A 13,515-nucleotide genomic window follows, 5' to 3' on the forward strand; every position below is an offset into this window, starting at 1 on the left:
ACGGGCCGGGAACGAGCGGCGGGGCTGGGCGCGAGGCGCGGCGGGGCCCGGATAGGCGGCGCGGCCCCAGCCCGCTCCCTAACCCCGCGCCCCAGCCCCGCTGCCCGTTCCCAGCCCCGCTGCCCGTTCCCAGCCCCGCTGCCCGTTCCCAGCCCCGTTGCCCGGCCCCATCCCCGTTCCCGGCCCCGTTCCCGGCCGCTCCCGGAAGCGCCGCCGGAAGCGCGGGTGGAGGCGCGCGCGGCGCTGAGCGCGCGGGATCCGGGCCCGCCGCCCGCTCGGAGCGGGGCTGTGGGGCCTTGAGGTTGTGGGGCCGGGACATGGCCCTGGCGCTGCCGCTGCTCGAGCCGCCCTGGCCGCCCGGCCTGGCCCCGCTGAAGGTGCGTGCGGCGCGGCGGGGCCGGAGACCGGGAGGATGGGTGGGGGTCCCCGGGGTGGCCCGTGAGCGGCCCCGCCGCCCCTGGAGCGCGGGCGGCGTTCGCAGCCGGTGCCGGCACCGCCGCTGCATCCGCCCTCGCCCCGCGCGGCCGCCGCCCTGGAGCGGCCCCTCGGCGCAGCGAGCCCCGCTGCCGGGGCACCCCCTCCCCGTGCCGCCCGGGCGCCGTGCCCGTGGCTGATCCCGCTCTCGTTGCAGGCCGTGGATGAGCTGCTGCGCTGTGGGATTTGCTTCGACTACTTCAGCATCGCCGTGATCATCCCGCAGTGCTCGCACAACTGTGAGTGCCGCGGCGGGAGGGCTGCGAGGACATTGGTTGCTCTTGCGGGACTTGCCCCGTCCCGCTGAAGTGGATGAGCTTCCCGAGTGTGAACTGAGAGGAAAGGCCGGGCGACTTGGAATTGTCCAGCGTGGCGAAGAGAAGGTTTTGGAGGGTGACCTAATTGTGGCCTTCCAGTGCCTGACGGGAGCCTGCAGGAAAGATGGAGAGAGACTATTCACAAGGGCCTGGAGTACCAGCACAAGGGGGAATGGCTTCCCACTGACAGAGGACAGGGTTAGATTAGAGATGCAGAAGAAATTGTTCCCTGTCAGGGTGGTAAGGCCTTGGCACAGGTTGCCCAGAGAAACTGTGGCTGCCCCATCCTTGAAAGTGTCCAAAGCCAGGTTGGACAGGGCTTGGAGCGCCCTGGGACAGTGGAAGGTGTCCCTGCTCATGGCAGGGGGTGGCACTGGATGGGCCTTAAGGTCCCTTCCCGCCTAAACCATTCTAGGATTCTGTGATTCTCTTGGCGACGGAAGCTGGGAGGAGCTTTGTGAGATGGAAGCAGCCAGAGCCTTCCCTTTTGTAGTTCCTGCTGCAATACAAACATGTGGCATCTGGCATTCTTCATTTAAATATCTTTCTTACCATCTTGAGGGTGGTACAAATGCAAAGCTCTATGTGGAGAGCATTAATGAGCTCAAATTTTCCATGCTGTTCTGTCTGCCCTGGGCGATATCTGCTGGAACCTGGCCCCAAGCAGTTTGCTGAAGCCAGATTAGGGAGGAAGTTCGTTGCCTTTTTTCACGTTAAAATAAATGCTTATAGTTGTTTGGTTCAGAAACTGTAGCAGTTCCTTCTGTGAAGGGGGACATTGTAGCTTGGCAATTAAGTTTAGTTTAGCTTGGCAAAGCTGTCACCATTGAAACCAGTGTGGGGAGCCACAAAACTGGAAATTCTCTACACTTGCTGGTAGTACAGCCTGCCTGGGGCACAGTGGGGTTCAGAGGCCCTTAACTTTGAAAAGAATCTGTCTACCTTATTTTTTTTTTTAATAGATTACACATTTACTTTCCCCTGCAAACTGCAGAAGGTCCAAGGTTTTTACAGTAGATCAAGATTTCTTGAAGTATTTTCCTTTCTTTTGTCTCTGTAATTTCAGATGACTGAGGTTGGACAACTGGAGCCAAAAGCCCTTTGCCTTTAATGAGTAATTTGAATGGATGACAATGAAATACATCTACTTGCAAAACTTTTTGCTGATTCTCATTTTCTTAATGATCTATTTCAGGGCTTCTGAGCATCTCTGTAATCTGTTTTCACCTGTAGCCACATAAAATTCCTCCTCTGCTCCTCCTTGGGTTCCTGGGAGGATTCAGTAGCTCATGTGACAGTAGGTATTAACTGTCACAGTGGTTTGGACTGTGTCATCAGTGACAGAACCAGATGTGCTGTTGGTATTTTTTTCACACAATAAAAGCATCTGAAGGTGAATGTCTTCTCTAATATGAGCAGAGTGACATGTGGCCCAGGGATTTCTTTTACTCTTGAGTCTGAGAGGATGAATTTGGTCCTCAGGCCAGCATAGCTGAAAGGTGGGCAGGGGAGCCCAGGCATAAATGCTGAGAGCTTGTGTGGTTTGTTCTCCCTGAGGGAGCTGTGGCTGCAATCGTTGCACACATGGGCCTGGCCCATTGACAGGGTCTGTCAGATGCTAGCAGCCTGGATCTCCCACTTCATTTGTAGTCATACAGTTAAAGTTTGTTTCTTTTCTGTATGGGTTTCTCACCCTGTATTACTTCTTACTATGTATGTAGTAATTTTTGAGCATTTAGATGGATTTGCAGTTTTAAGTGTTAATCGGTGCATAACACCAGGTTGGACAGGGCTTGGAGCAACTTGGTCTAGTGGAAGGTGTCCCTGTCCATGGCAGGAGGTGGAATGAAATGAACTTTAAGGTCCTTCCCAAACCATTCTGGGATTAATTAATGCTTCTGCTGCTTTTCAGATGCATTCCCAGAGGGTCCATGAAATATGGATCTGTTTTGGGAGCTGCTGCTGAGTGTGTTCAGTGCTGAGGCTCTGACCCATAATGATCTAGTGAGGGAATGTCTTTTCCTGGAGAATGATGAGACTTTTAAAATCCTTAAGTGACTATGAAAGCTCACAGATAAGTTGACAAAGTGTAACGAATGCAGAAGTTTACTGTGACAATATGAAGCTTATGGTGTGTTTCAGCACCGAGTCTGTTGAGGCATCCTGTGATGATTGGATGACATTAAGCTGTCTCCCAGCATTTCAGTGCAGTCTCCCTCCTTCTTAGCCTCTTCTTTCACCAAGTTGGTATTGTTTTGGAAAGGGGCTGAAGAGCCTGGAAAAAAGAAGGGATTGCGAGTTTGTCTGGGGTTGTACAGGAAGATGAAAGTGATCCAACATTAGTCATGTCAAAAACCCAACATGGTGAGGGAGTGAGCAGTGCAAACACTGCTGCAGTGGTGGTGGCTGATGAAGCTTTTCTTGTCGTGCACTGGGAAATAAAAGGACCCAAACATCAGCTTTAGACAGAGCTGATATTTGATGTTGAAACATGTTGATATAGAACACAGGTTTTTTTTTTTTTTTTGCAACAATGATAACCTCAATTCCATGGAAAAATGGTATATTTTCAATATTTGTGTATTGTGGAATATCTTGCACATATTGTACAATAAGGCAATACACAAGCAAGGATGTGGAACTGCATTTGGAAGAATGTCTGCTTCAAAATTATGTGTTTCCTTTTTCCAGATTGCTCCCTTTGCATCCGCAAGTTTTTATCCTACAAAACACAGTGTCCAACATGCTGTGTGGTAAGTGTGGGGTTTTTTTGGTTTGGTATTTTCCCCCCTTTTTTTTTTTTTTTTTTTTTAATTTTTCTGGCAAATCTCAGGAGCTTTTTCCTTTGGACTATGCCAAATAATTCTGATCACAGGGGCAAAGTGGGGTGCTCTTGCATCTGGAATTCTCGTGTTTCAGAGGTGCTCCAATGTCAGTGCATGCAGAAGTGGATGGAGCATCAGGCCTGGGCTTTGGCTTGGGGCTGTGTATACAATCTGTCACAAACCACTGAACATTAATTGGTTAAAATACTCCATCTTTTAAACCAGCTGTGCTGAAACATAAGCACGCACTTTTCCATGTGTGAGAGGCCTCATTTCGTCTCAAAGAGTGTCTGCAGGTGACCACACACCTCCTAGTGCTAAAGGTGGCTGTGCTGCGTGGCTTTTGGGGAGGGGAGCCCTCTGCTCTGCCCTGGGAACAGGAGGCTGAATGTGCAGAGCACTGGAGGCAGGCTGTGGCTGCTCTGCAGGTGGGTTGTTATTAGGATCTCACTTAAAGCCTTTTTTTTGATTAAAGAACACAGAACACAGTTTTTTCTAGGCTTTAACTTTTCACCTTAAGCTGTTTGGGCTTTATTAACCTCAGAAACAGTGCCTAAAAACTGAGTGGCGCTTCAGGAATATTGGCAAAATAGAAGTAATTTTGGTCTGTGTTCTAAAGCATGAAACAGATGAGACTTTTCAAGACTAGAAAATGTACTTATTTGTATCTTTGCCAGTTTTTAAACATCAAACAAGTGGAGACTACAATAGAGTACATTTTACTACGACCTGTTTAAAGCTTAGAGGTACTGGTATGAGAAACTAAAAAAAAACTTTGTTAAAAAGAAGAACGGAGTTGCAGTGAGATAAAAATCAGAAATTGTTTAAAAAGAATGAATTGAATGCATAAAGTCATCTCATAATTCACATTTTCATTCCATAATCAGAAGATTAACATTTCCCTTCATCAGTTTTCATGCTTTGATGCTTAAGGTTCTTACCCCCTTCAGAAGATCCTTGGTTTGGTAGACCTGTGCTACAATAAACCATTGTTGGAGCCTGGGCACACTGGGCTTTGTTGCTTTAGCTTTATGCTTTGTTTTTATCTATTACCCTTAATATCCCAGACTTAAGTTCTCAGGCAGTTATTTTAATATGAGATATTTTTTGGGGAAAAGTGTTTACCCTTTAAGCATCTTAATTTCTGTAGCACTTCAGTGGGGGTAGTTGAGGCATTGAGCCAAGAAGCAAGTTATTGATCACTTGAACATTTTCTGGGCACTTGCTGTTTTCACTGCATTAGAATGTTTGTTTAGGTTTGTTTTTGCTTTTTCTTTCTTTTTTTAATAGGCAGTCTCAGAATCTGACCTGAAAAACAACCGGATTTTAGATGATCTAGTGAAGAGCTTTAATTCTGCAAGGTATTTATGTGGTTTTATGACTATTGCCTCTGTTTTGGCAGCTGGAAAGGTGTGACTGTGGGGGGGGGGGACCAGGCTCAGCCCATGGAGAGGAGCAGTGTGAGAACTGAGCAAAAATATTGTGGTGTCACAGAAGCATTGTCAAAGATGAATGTTTTCACTTTGGAAAAATCCTGCAGTGTTCTAGCTGAAGGTTACTGTCCACTAGAGTGATGTGGAGGTTTTAGAAGCTTATTTTGGTTCTGCTTCTGGTTAGCTGCTCTGGAAGTTACAGTCTCTGCCCATGTGTGGGAAGTCAACAGATATGTCAGGATTCTGTGGGGGAAATAATGGTAATAAAGATTTTCTTCGAAGATCCTTCCTATGTGTGCAGGGGAAATTCTGAATAGAAGGATTTTGTCCAGTGATAATGGTCAACTTGCAAGAGACTCCTCTTGGTGAAGTCCTTGGCTGGGAAAAACATAGGTATTGAGAGACTAAAAATATGAGTTTCCTTGAGTAAGGAAAGTGACGGAGTGCTGTGTTTTCAACTCGATTTCTTAGCTGCTTTTCTGTTTGTTTTTAATTCATTTTTGAGCTTCACATCCTTTTAAAAGACAGGAACAACAGAATAAATATGACTTGGTGAACTCTCACCACAGTAGATACATGAAGCTCCTTGTATTATTTGTTTTCTTTTGATGAGAAGCAACTCAGTGATTTGCTGGGAATTCTGTGGGTATTCCTGTCTCTATAGGAGACAAATGCAATTTCATCTTTTTCTCTGAAATTAACTTGGAGCTGGAAGTCAATGAGACTCTTGGCTTTGTAAGTGACAAGAAGCATAGTTCAGTTGATGGCTTTGTTTCATGAGAGAATTTTTCTCTGATGAAGATCATAGAATGTAGATAGATGTAATCTTCTATATGACCTCTACTAGATTCAGTTGATTTATTTGAGTAATTTAAATCCTACAGTTCCATTGTTTCAGCTTGAATTTTGGTACTTCCTAGTGATAAATGGATTACTATTTTTTTGTTAATGCCTAATTTTGTAGGGAACAAGTAGTGCTGACTTGTATCCATTTATGATATTGAATCTTAAATGTTAATTTTTTTGGACTGCTTTAATGGATCAGTATAAATCTTACCAGTGAGAGTAGTTCAATAACCTTTCCTTTTGTGACTTGGAGTTCAATCAATTTCTCATGTAGAGTTAGATCAGTAGGATTGTGGAGCCCAGTCTGGCCCGGGTGGAGGGAACTAGTGCAGGGTGTGCTCCAGGTCTGTGTGGGAAAGGCTCCCTGCTGGCTGCTGTAATGGGACAGACTCCTCAGGGGAATGCAGGTAATGGTCAGGGTGGTGTCCAGGGGCTTGGTCTCTCTCCTGTGGCTGCACATGCCCTGAGCTGAGGGGACACTGCTTGTCCAGGGAGCGTTATGTGGGGTGGGTATCATTAAATTGTAACACCATTGCTGTATTCTGCCCTGGTGATGTTGGTACAGGACAAATCTTCTGTTTCCCCCCTCCTTCTCCATCTGCTTTGTTTCCCCTTGGCTGTCCCCAAACCCAAAGTCCAGGGGTTGAAGAGCTCAGCATGTTTGAAAGACAAAGTATGTTCTAACTTGACTTTGAGCCTCGGGTAGTTTGATGTTTATGAAAATTAGGCCTTAAGTCTTCTCAACATTTCACAAAGTGCAAACCCATTTCTTAAGTCAGGCCTGGAGGGGAAGGAAATGGTAATGTTGGTGGCACTTAGCAGAGTGAAAGCTGTGCTCCAAGGTCAGCGTATGCAGGGAATGGGAATCGTTCCAACCAGAGCCGAGTGCTGATCCCATTTATACTCTGCTCAGCGTCAGGTGTTTGCAGGATGAGCTGTCAGGATGTGCTCAGGGGTGCTGTGTGGGAATGCAGCTCCCTCCCTGTACAGAGAGTGGGCTCTCCTGTCTCCCAGTGAAAGTGGAGGTGTCCTGTGCTTTGTTAAGGCCATGGGTGTTTTACTGTGTGTGAAAGGGAGAGGAGCAGCTCTGACCAGGCTTTGCAGTGCCCTGCTGAGGGGCACATCCTGACCCCATTGGGGCAGGAGCTTGCGGGGCATTCCCATGAGTGGTTTTCTGTTCCCTTGCCTGTCTGTGCTCTGGGGCAGAATTCATGGCTCTGGCCAGGCCAGGAGAGAAGGATGAGGAGCAGTATTTGCACCAGCTGTCCTTAATGAAGAGTTCTTCTATCAGTTGCAGTGAGGCCAGTATCTTCAAAAATAATGTGTAGAGTTTTGTGTGAAGTGTAAAGAATTTGTTTCATTGCCCTCTACTAAAGAGATTATTTTGATAAAATTTGTCAGTTTGTGCATCACCTTGCTAGAAAACTTAACAATAGAAATTAGAGTTACACTTGCATAAGTAGAAAAGTAGTAGCTCTTGCTGAAAAGAATCTTTGCTTTTCTTCATACATAGGGAAGAAAAATGTTTTTACTGTCAAGTTTGTATCTGTTTCCTAATCAGGGTTACTCGACAGGTAGTGAGTCAGAGGAATAAACACATCAGCTCTGGGTGCTTGAGAGAGCAGGTGCTGTCATTGCTGATACACTGATTGAACCTCCAGCAGGAATGCAGGAGGAATTTCAAGGAGATACATTGCCTTTAATGCAGTTGGGAATGTCCTGTGTGAGTTCTTCCTAGGGAAATTCACAGCTCCCAGCTCTTCCTTGGAATTTATTTATGTGGAAGCCCTAAATTCCCAACGACTTTGCTTCATTGCTGCTTTAGCAAGAGAGAAGTAAAAGAACCATAGAATAGGAACCAGGATCCTGATGAAGGACACTTAGTTTTTGTGGGCATTACAGATCGGAAGGAAAAAATGTGGGGAGCTGCTTATGCTGTTATTGCAGTAGAGGGAGGGTGCTGGAGGAGAGGATGTTAAGAAACCATCTGTCTTTGGTTAAACAAATGGTTTTTAACTCCCTGCTGTAACCCCACTCAGCAGCTGAGGAGGATGGGTCTCGCAGGAGGGTTTGGGTACTGGCTGTTCTGGTGGACCTGGGCTCACTGGCACCTGGCTGATTCATCTCTCAGCCTTCAAAGGGAAGGACGCTGCTCTGCTCATAAACTGAGTGTTGTCAGCTGTGCTGCAGTTACTGCTTTGTGCCAGGAAGGTAAAATTCTGTCAGCTCAGACCTCTCAGAGCTCATAGCAGTCTGTTAAATTCGTGAGAGTATCACAGGGAATGTTGAGACCGTACACAAAATGCCGAGCTTTTTGAAAATCTGACTGAGGACTGAGGTTTGCCGTAGGATCAGCTCCCAGGTGAGCTGGACAGGCTGGTGATGGCAGAGGCTGGACCCTCCATCACTGCATGCTTCCTCTGGGCTCGCTGAGTGATGGATGAGTCTTCTGCTCTAGACATACTTGTCCCAATCTCTCCAATAACAACTGTCAGAATTTCTGTGATTAGTGAGAAATTTGAGTAATTAGCTCTGGTGCTGAGGGAGGGGGTGGCAGGTGACAAAGTGTTGTTGGAGGGCCCAGGGCTGTGCAAGGAGCATCCCCATGCCCTGACTCTTCCATCCCTGGGGCTGAGGCATGGGACCATGAGATGTCATCACCCAGCTGTTCATGAGCCCAAAATACCACATTCTGGGAGAAGCCAGCATGGGACTGCTCCTTCCTCTTTTGCCTGCAGTACTAGCATTTTCTGTATTTTCCCACCCAAAAAAGTGGGTGTTGGCAAACAAGTTTTCAAGTTCTTCTGCTAGTGTTCTTTCCATTAATTCTGTGCCAAGATCAGATCCCTTCAGAAAGTCTGTTCCTATGCCTCTATTTTTTAATATGAGGAAAAGCTCCCTAGGATTATTTTAGATCAATGATGTAATTAGAGCAACATTTGCTATCAAATTATTGTTAGGATGGAGTTTTGTACTGTTTTTCCAGTTTCTCTCTGTTTTAGACCAGGTCATACTTTATTGAGCCAGCTGCTACTACAGAATGTGAATCAGAGTCTGTTCAGTTTTCTCTCTTCTGGCTCCCTTTGTACAAAAACAACACCCTTCATGTGAAGCGAGCTTGGTTCTCCTTGGATAATCTGTCCTCTTGGGCCTTGGGGCTTCAGGAGAGAGCTGTAACACTCTATGGTAGTGCACATTCTGTAGGGACATTGCTCACAGTCCTCTTCTTTTAAAGGAACAGGAATCCAAATTATTTCAGCTGTTATTAAGTGTTCTCCAGTTAAAACCTTTGCAAGTTGAGGATCTGCAGCTGTGCTGCTTTCCCTGGACTTTGTCACCTCAGCTGCAGTGAACTATGTCACAGCAGTGTGTAAAGCCATGGAATTTGATTACAGAGCATGTGCTGGCTGAGCCATGGAGTGTGGCAGTGCCTGCTGCAGAGTCCTTGCTCCAGGAGCCTCTGTAACAGCTGGGTTTGGGTGTTGTTTGAGGTGCTTTGGCCTGAAAAGGGTCTCCTGTCAGCTTCAAGTAAGGGAGAAAACTCCTTGATTTCTACTGCATTCCAGGTGGTGTTTGAGAGGCATGTCACTGTGTCTGCAAAATGCAATTTATTTAGTTTGGAATCAGGAAGATGGTGCTTAGGTTCTGCAGAGCATGGGAGGCTTGGCTGGCTTCTGCTCTAGGTTCTGAGGGCTGGGCAATCCCTGGGTGCTGCATGTGAGCAGGGGGGAGAGGGAGGAAGGAATCGGTGAAAAGCTCCATCTGTTTTCATTCTGCTTTCTCCAAGAAAAACTTAATACTGTCCAGTGTGCTAACTGTGTTTTCTTCTGGGTGCTTCTAGACAGCAGCTGTTCCAGTTAGTGTTGGATGCTCCCCTAATTCCATCCACTCCAGCCTGCAGCCAGTGTCCAGCTGCCGAGAGCCACAGGAGTCCTGTTCCTCAGCCAGATTCAAAAGAAGTGCTAGGGATTGACAGCTTCTTAAGAAAGGATAAAGTCTGCACCTCCACAAAGGCAGGTGGCCTGGCATGGACTGATCAGAAGAGTTTCAAAACTGAGGAACACCATGACCTTTACAGCACTTCTTCAGTGGTTTGTGGTAAAGACAGCAAAGTGGGATCACAAGAGATTCCTGGGTGCACCAAAAGTCATGAAAAGCCTTCTACATCTGTGGTAAAAGGAGACAAGAAAGGTGAGGTGTTTAATTGCTGGTTATGTCCTGCTCTCTCCCCCATGTGTGGGTGGCTGTACACATTAGAGGACCCTCAGTCCGTGGCACTCATCCCATTTCTCCACATGGTTCTGATCCGTGTTGGCACGTTCAGCTCCTTCCCCTTTAACTGGCCCAGACTCCCTTCACATCGCTGCTTGTGTGGGACAGCTCTGCTCCAAGCGTGTTCTTCAGGAGGAAGCTTGAGCTGCTGCCAGGGAATGGAATGGAATTCAGCGCTTACGGATTCCTTTGCTTTGAGTAACAACACTAAAAAACAATAGTTGTGCAACAGACTTAGTAAAAATGAAGTAATTCCTCCTTCATCCTTGAGTAACCAGATGCAGGTTATTTTATAGCATGTTTGTTATTTGTGGGGTGAGCCTGAACTCAAAATGAGCATGGCAGCAGCTCTGTTAATATTTCTGTTCACACACTCTCCAGAAGATTAATCTGCTTCATTCTTTTGTAATTCCAGAGAGTTAAGGTGAATTTATTTTGAAGCACGATGGTACCAGTTTATACTAATCAACCACAATAAAATGGCAGAATCCTCTTAGTTCTATTGTGCTGGCAGCCATCCTATGGACCCAGCCAAAAGCCTAAATTAAAATAAAACACTATGTAGGAGTAAACCCCTGGTTCTTATTAGTTCAAATTTATCTGTTCTTTTGTTTCGTGATTTATTTGTCTGGCACTCTGAAGTTCATATGTATTCATTAGCTGGGTGAATCCTGCTCAGAGAGGTACCACAGCCAGGAAAGGAGCCGTGGGAAACCTGTCATGGCTTTATGCATCAGACCTGCTTGTGTTGGTAATTTGAAACTCAAATGAAATTTTACTGCTCATTTATTTTTGAGCAATTGAAACTTTGACCTGCTTGCCTGCAGTGAGGGGTTTTAGTGTTATTTATTCCTATTCTAAGAACTCAAATGTAACTTCCAATTCAGTCACAGACTGCTCAGGATTAGTGTGTTTTGTTACTGTCCCAACCATTTGGGGTGTTTTAACCTTTGGAATATGACATAGTGGGAGTTGGGAATTGTGGAGCAGAGAACTTGCTCAATCCCCACAACACCTCAGTGTTTTTCAGAGGTTGTTTCTTGTTTTGTTGTTTAAATCAAAGTTGGCTTCCTCAAGCTGACACAGAGGGGGATACAGACTCTCATCCTGTTCATTCAAAATTAGCCTTTTGTTTGTGACATAATCTGGCTGCTAAAGAGGAATATGTTAAGTCTGTCTTTACAGATAATGCTTATAGGTGCTTCTTGAAAATATGGTACAAAAGTAATTGAGCTGTGTGTATCCATGCCTGTGGTGTTCGTGAGCCTCAGGCCAAGCACAGAATCCAGTTACCTGTGCTCAGAAGTGAGCGGGGAGCATGGCTGGATTGTGGGATTCCTGTGAGGCTGTTACCTTGTGCATTGACAGTCCTGGGAGGGCCATACATTGGGAACACAATGTCAACATGAATAAAGCTTCTGCTGTAGTGTTTTCTCCTTTGTTTAGGAGTAAAATACTGCAAAAGTGGAAAGCATTACCAGGGAAATCTGCTGCTGTTTCTGTTAGCCCCGAGGTTACTGTGTAGTGTGTGTGTGTTAGTCTAGATTTTATTAGATATACTATTCCCTCTGACTGCAGGCAAGATGAGAGCCAGTCTGATATCACATAGAGAGGGAATTCGTTGCTCTGGAAAGAGCTAAAAAGGAAGATTCTGGACAGACACATGAGATCTTGTAAAACAAGAAATCTAGAGTTTTGGATTTTCATTTTCAATCAACAATTAGTTTCTCAGACGAAAACATTTGCTCTTTGCTGTTATAGCCACACTAGAAAATTCCTTCTCCCTTGCTTTCAGTGGAATGTCCTGTTTGTGAGGTTGCTATCCTAGAGCAATATATAAACAAACATCTGGATAGCTGCTTGACCAGAGAGGAGAAGAAGGACAGCCTCCGAAGGTAAGGAACAGCTCTGAGAACTTCCAAATGCACGTGGCTGGTTTGTGCACTGCTGAACTAAGAACTGTTTGTTGCTGGGGTGTAATAGTAGTTCTTTGTGTTTGTTTCTGGCTTCCCTGCTGTGTAGAGCACTCCGAAATCACAGTGGGGATTGTCCCCTCTTGAGAAAGTCTGTGGATTGCCAGCACAGTTGCTCTTTGGCTTTTAGTGGCAAGAAAACAGTGGCCAATGCTTTAACAAATTCAGCACAGGGAGGAGAACTTTGACTGTGCGTTGTTCTTGTCACCTTTCTTCTCCCTGGCATTAAAATTCCCTTCAGATAACACTGGTTCCCATTTTTCATTTGGTGAATGAATTGCTTGCCTTGGTTCAGGTGTGCCAAGAGACATTTTCTTCAATAGCTGTCAAGTTAAAGAATAAAAATTGTGCCTTGCTCTCCCTGCTGTGGGGTTGTTGAAATTTCCTGAAGATCTCGATTTCCATAAGATTAATGCATTCCTTTGGCTTTGTGCCCCTGCCCCAGCATTGGTCACGGTCGCCACGTTCACATCAGAAGTGGAGCTTCAGTTTGTTTTACTTACAGCAGAAATTTAGGCTGTTGTTATTTCTGACTGATCAGACTGAAGAACTGGGAGGATTTGTACTGCAATGCTTATTTTTCCAATTCCCCTGAACCTTGAATTAGAAAGTAATTTTATGTTAAAGCTCTTGTTTTGCCCAGTCACACTTAGTGTGCAGTCCGTAAGCTAAAGGACTTTCAAGATGAAAAAATGGTAAATGAGTAATGAAATCTGATGTTACATTTAATTTCAGTTTGGAGTGTTTTAGTGCTTTCTCTGTTCTTAATAAATAGAAGTACAAGCCAGATCTGTCCTTGGTGTCATGCCCATGTCCTTAACAAGATTTAAAATTCTGCTTATTTAATCTCTAGACTGCTTAGGCCTTCAGCAGGTGTCACACCAGACACTGCCCCTTGGGCACTGGCGGTTTTGGGTGGGTGCTGGCCCTTGGCAGTGTCTGGTTTGTGGCAGTGGTGTGTGGTTCCAGTAGCAGCACATCCCTAGTGCTTCTCTGAGGAGTGTGAGCTCTGTTTATTCTCAAACAAGGAGCACCACGGCTGTGTTAACAGCTGAGCAGTTTCAGCAGAACTGCTAATTTGGCCCCTCAAGGCTCCACAGGGGTAATTCCAACAGGTAAGTGTGTTTCCAGAGAACACTGTGTTTCTTAAGCGTGGGAAAACCCAACCAACATTGGATTTAAGCCTGTTGTGAGCTGTTTTCCTGGGGCTGGCTGCTGGAAAGCTGTTGGCACACTTTAGCTCATGCTTCTGGTGAACTGGAATACACACCAAGCTTCTGTAGGACTTTCCAAAGATTTAATTATTCTGTGAAATTTTTTTGTATTTCCCAAAGAATCTGAAAGAAGTTTCCCTGAACAGTGTATTGTGATAATC

The 13,515-nt window shown here is 45.7% G+C and overlaps 1 protein-coding gene across 2 annotated transcripts in view; it reads left to right on the forward strand.

Moving 5' to 3' along the window:
• Positions 1–237: 237 nt before the first annotated feature.
• Positions 238–13,515, forward strand: part of RAD18 (RAD18 E3 ubiquitin protein ligase) — a 37,763-nt gene continuing 24,485 nt past the window's right edge. For both annotated transcript variants that reach the window (XM_048315605.1, XM_048315606.1), the window contains exons 1-6: positions 238–377; positions 632–713; positions 3,483–3,544; positions 4,907–4,977; positions 9,737–10,086; positions 11,963–12,062. In XM_048315605.1, coding sequence (XP_048171562.1) covers positions 318–377; positions 632–713; positions 3,483–3,544; positions 4,907–4,977; positions 9,737–10,086; positions 11,963–12,062 — 725 coding nt within the window. In that variant the 5' untranslated portion in view covers positions 238–317. The remainder of the gene's footprint in view (positions 378–631; positions 714–3,482; positions 3,545–4,906; positions 4,978–9,736; positions 10,087–11,962; positions 12,063–13,515) is intronic.

Source organism: Corvus hawaiiensis, chromosome 11 (assembly GCF_020740725.1).
Source record: "Corvus hawaiiensis isolate bCorHaw1 chromosome 11, bCorHaw1.pri.cur, whole genome shotgun sequence".
NCBI classification, from domain to species: Eukaryota; Metazoa; Chordata; class Aves; order Passeriformes; family Corvidae; genus Corvus; species Corvus hawaiiensis.